At 40.4% G+C, this 1,243-nt stretch overlaps 1 protein-coding gene across 1 annotated transcript in view; it reads left to right on the forward strand.

Annotated features, from left to right (window-relative positions):
* Positions 1-293: 293 nt before the first annotated feature.
* LOC104523995 (tetraspanin-36) overlaps positions 294-1,243 on the forward strand; it is a gene marked incomplete at its 5' end in the record, with an annotated part of 4,891 nt that continues 3,941 nt past the window's right edge. Inside the window, 2 exons of the mRNA XM_029084681.1 lie at positions 294-368; positions 851-946. Of these exons, the coding sequence (XP_028940514.1) occupies positions 294-368; positions 851-946 (171 nt within the window). The remainder of the gene's footprint in view (positions 369-850; positions 947-1,243) is intronic.

Raw genomic sequence — 1,243 nt, forward strand, 5'->3', positions numbered from 1 at the left:
CCCCCAGCACCCCAAGTCCTTCTCCTCAGTTTCATAGGCTCTTCACACAGAGCACATCATTGCAGTGTTGAGGAGACTGCCTGCATTGGGCACAGATCCTATGGAACTACAGCCAAAGTCCCAGTGACGTGCAGAAATCTCATATTCTAAATTATTTTCTGGAAACTATTTTGACTGGAGAGGCAACAGCAGCTAACGATAACTTACCACTATAAATTAATGTGATGGGCAATGTGCAATTGAATTCCAATGCTGTGGAATTCTTTCTTACAGTCTCTCTTCTTTAATTTCAGTTCTTGGCCATTATCCTGGTTATCTTTATTGCAGAAGTATCTGCTTTTGTCCTGGGATTTGTTTATCGGGAAAAGGTAAGTGAAGAATTAGCATCTCTGTAGTAACCTATAAGTAAAGAATAGATCTTGCATTGTTAGAGCATTCCAATAGATCCAGTTTTCTTACACTTCATCCCCTATCCTGCAATCTGTAGGGCAAGTAGGAGTGGGGATGGCATTATCCAGTATGTGGATCAGTCTTTGTTGGGAACATGGTGAATACATAAAGCACCTGGCAGGCATCACAACAATCTCTAAATGGGATTAAACAGTTGTTGGTGCTCACAAATTAGGGCTTTTCCATCAGGGGAGGCAAGCTTCTATCCCGGAATGGGATTCTGATGAAGTGCTACCTGCATTTTATCTAAAACATGGCTTGATTCTGCCTCCCCTCCTCAATTTAGTTGGGATACAGAACTTTTGCAGTATCCACTAGATAAAATTCTTAGCTGTCATGTTAAAACAGTATGTTTGGGGTTTTGGGGTTTTTATTTTTTTTTTTCTCTCTCTCTAAATAGGTAAAAACTGACGTGCAAAGCACAATGCACTCAGTCTTTGAGAAGTATGATGGGAAAAATCCAGAGTCTACTGTTGTGGATTACTTGCAAGAACAGGTAAGAAAAGATTTAAATTGTCCTGAGAATTATTTAGAAATGAACAACTAGGTTGTAAACAAGGAATTAGGGATGGGAAGGGGGTCAGTATGGTGGTATCGTGGAACTTGGATCTACAGCAGTGTTTAGCATCTGATTCTCCAAGGCCATTGAGGGTGCTCCCCACTTTGCAGAGTTGGCATCTTCATGCTCCTGAAGTTCATGTAAATGAATGATCTCGTTGAGACGAGTGGCCTTTGGATCAGACCAAATGAGTATATATGTGTTTTTGCTAGCATAGAGTTAATTTTCTTTTTA

Source organism: Antrostomus carolinensis, unplaced genomic scaffold (assembly GCF_000700745.2).
Source record: "Antrostomus carolinensis isolate BGI_N321 unplaced genomic scaffold, ASM70074v2 scaffold10334, whole genome shotgun sequence".
Classification (NCBI taxonomy): Eukaryota; Metazoa; Chordata; class Aves; order Caprimulgiformes; family Caprimulgidae; genus Antrostomus; species Antrostomus carolinensis.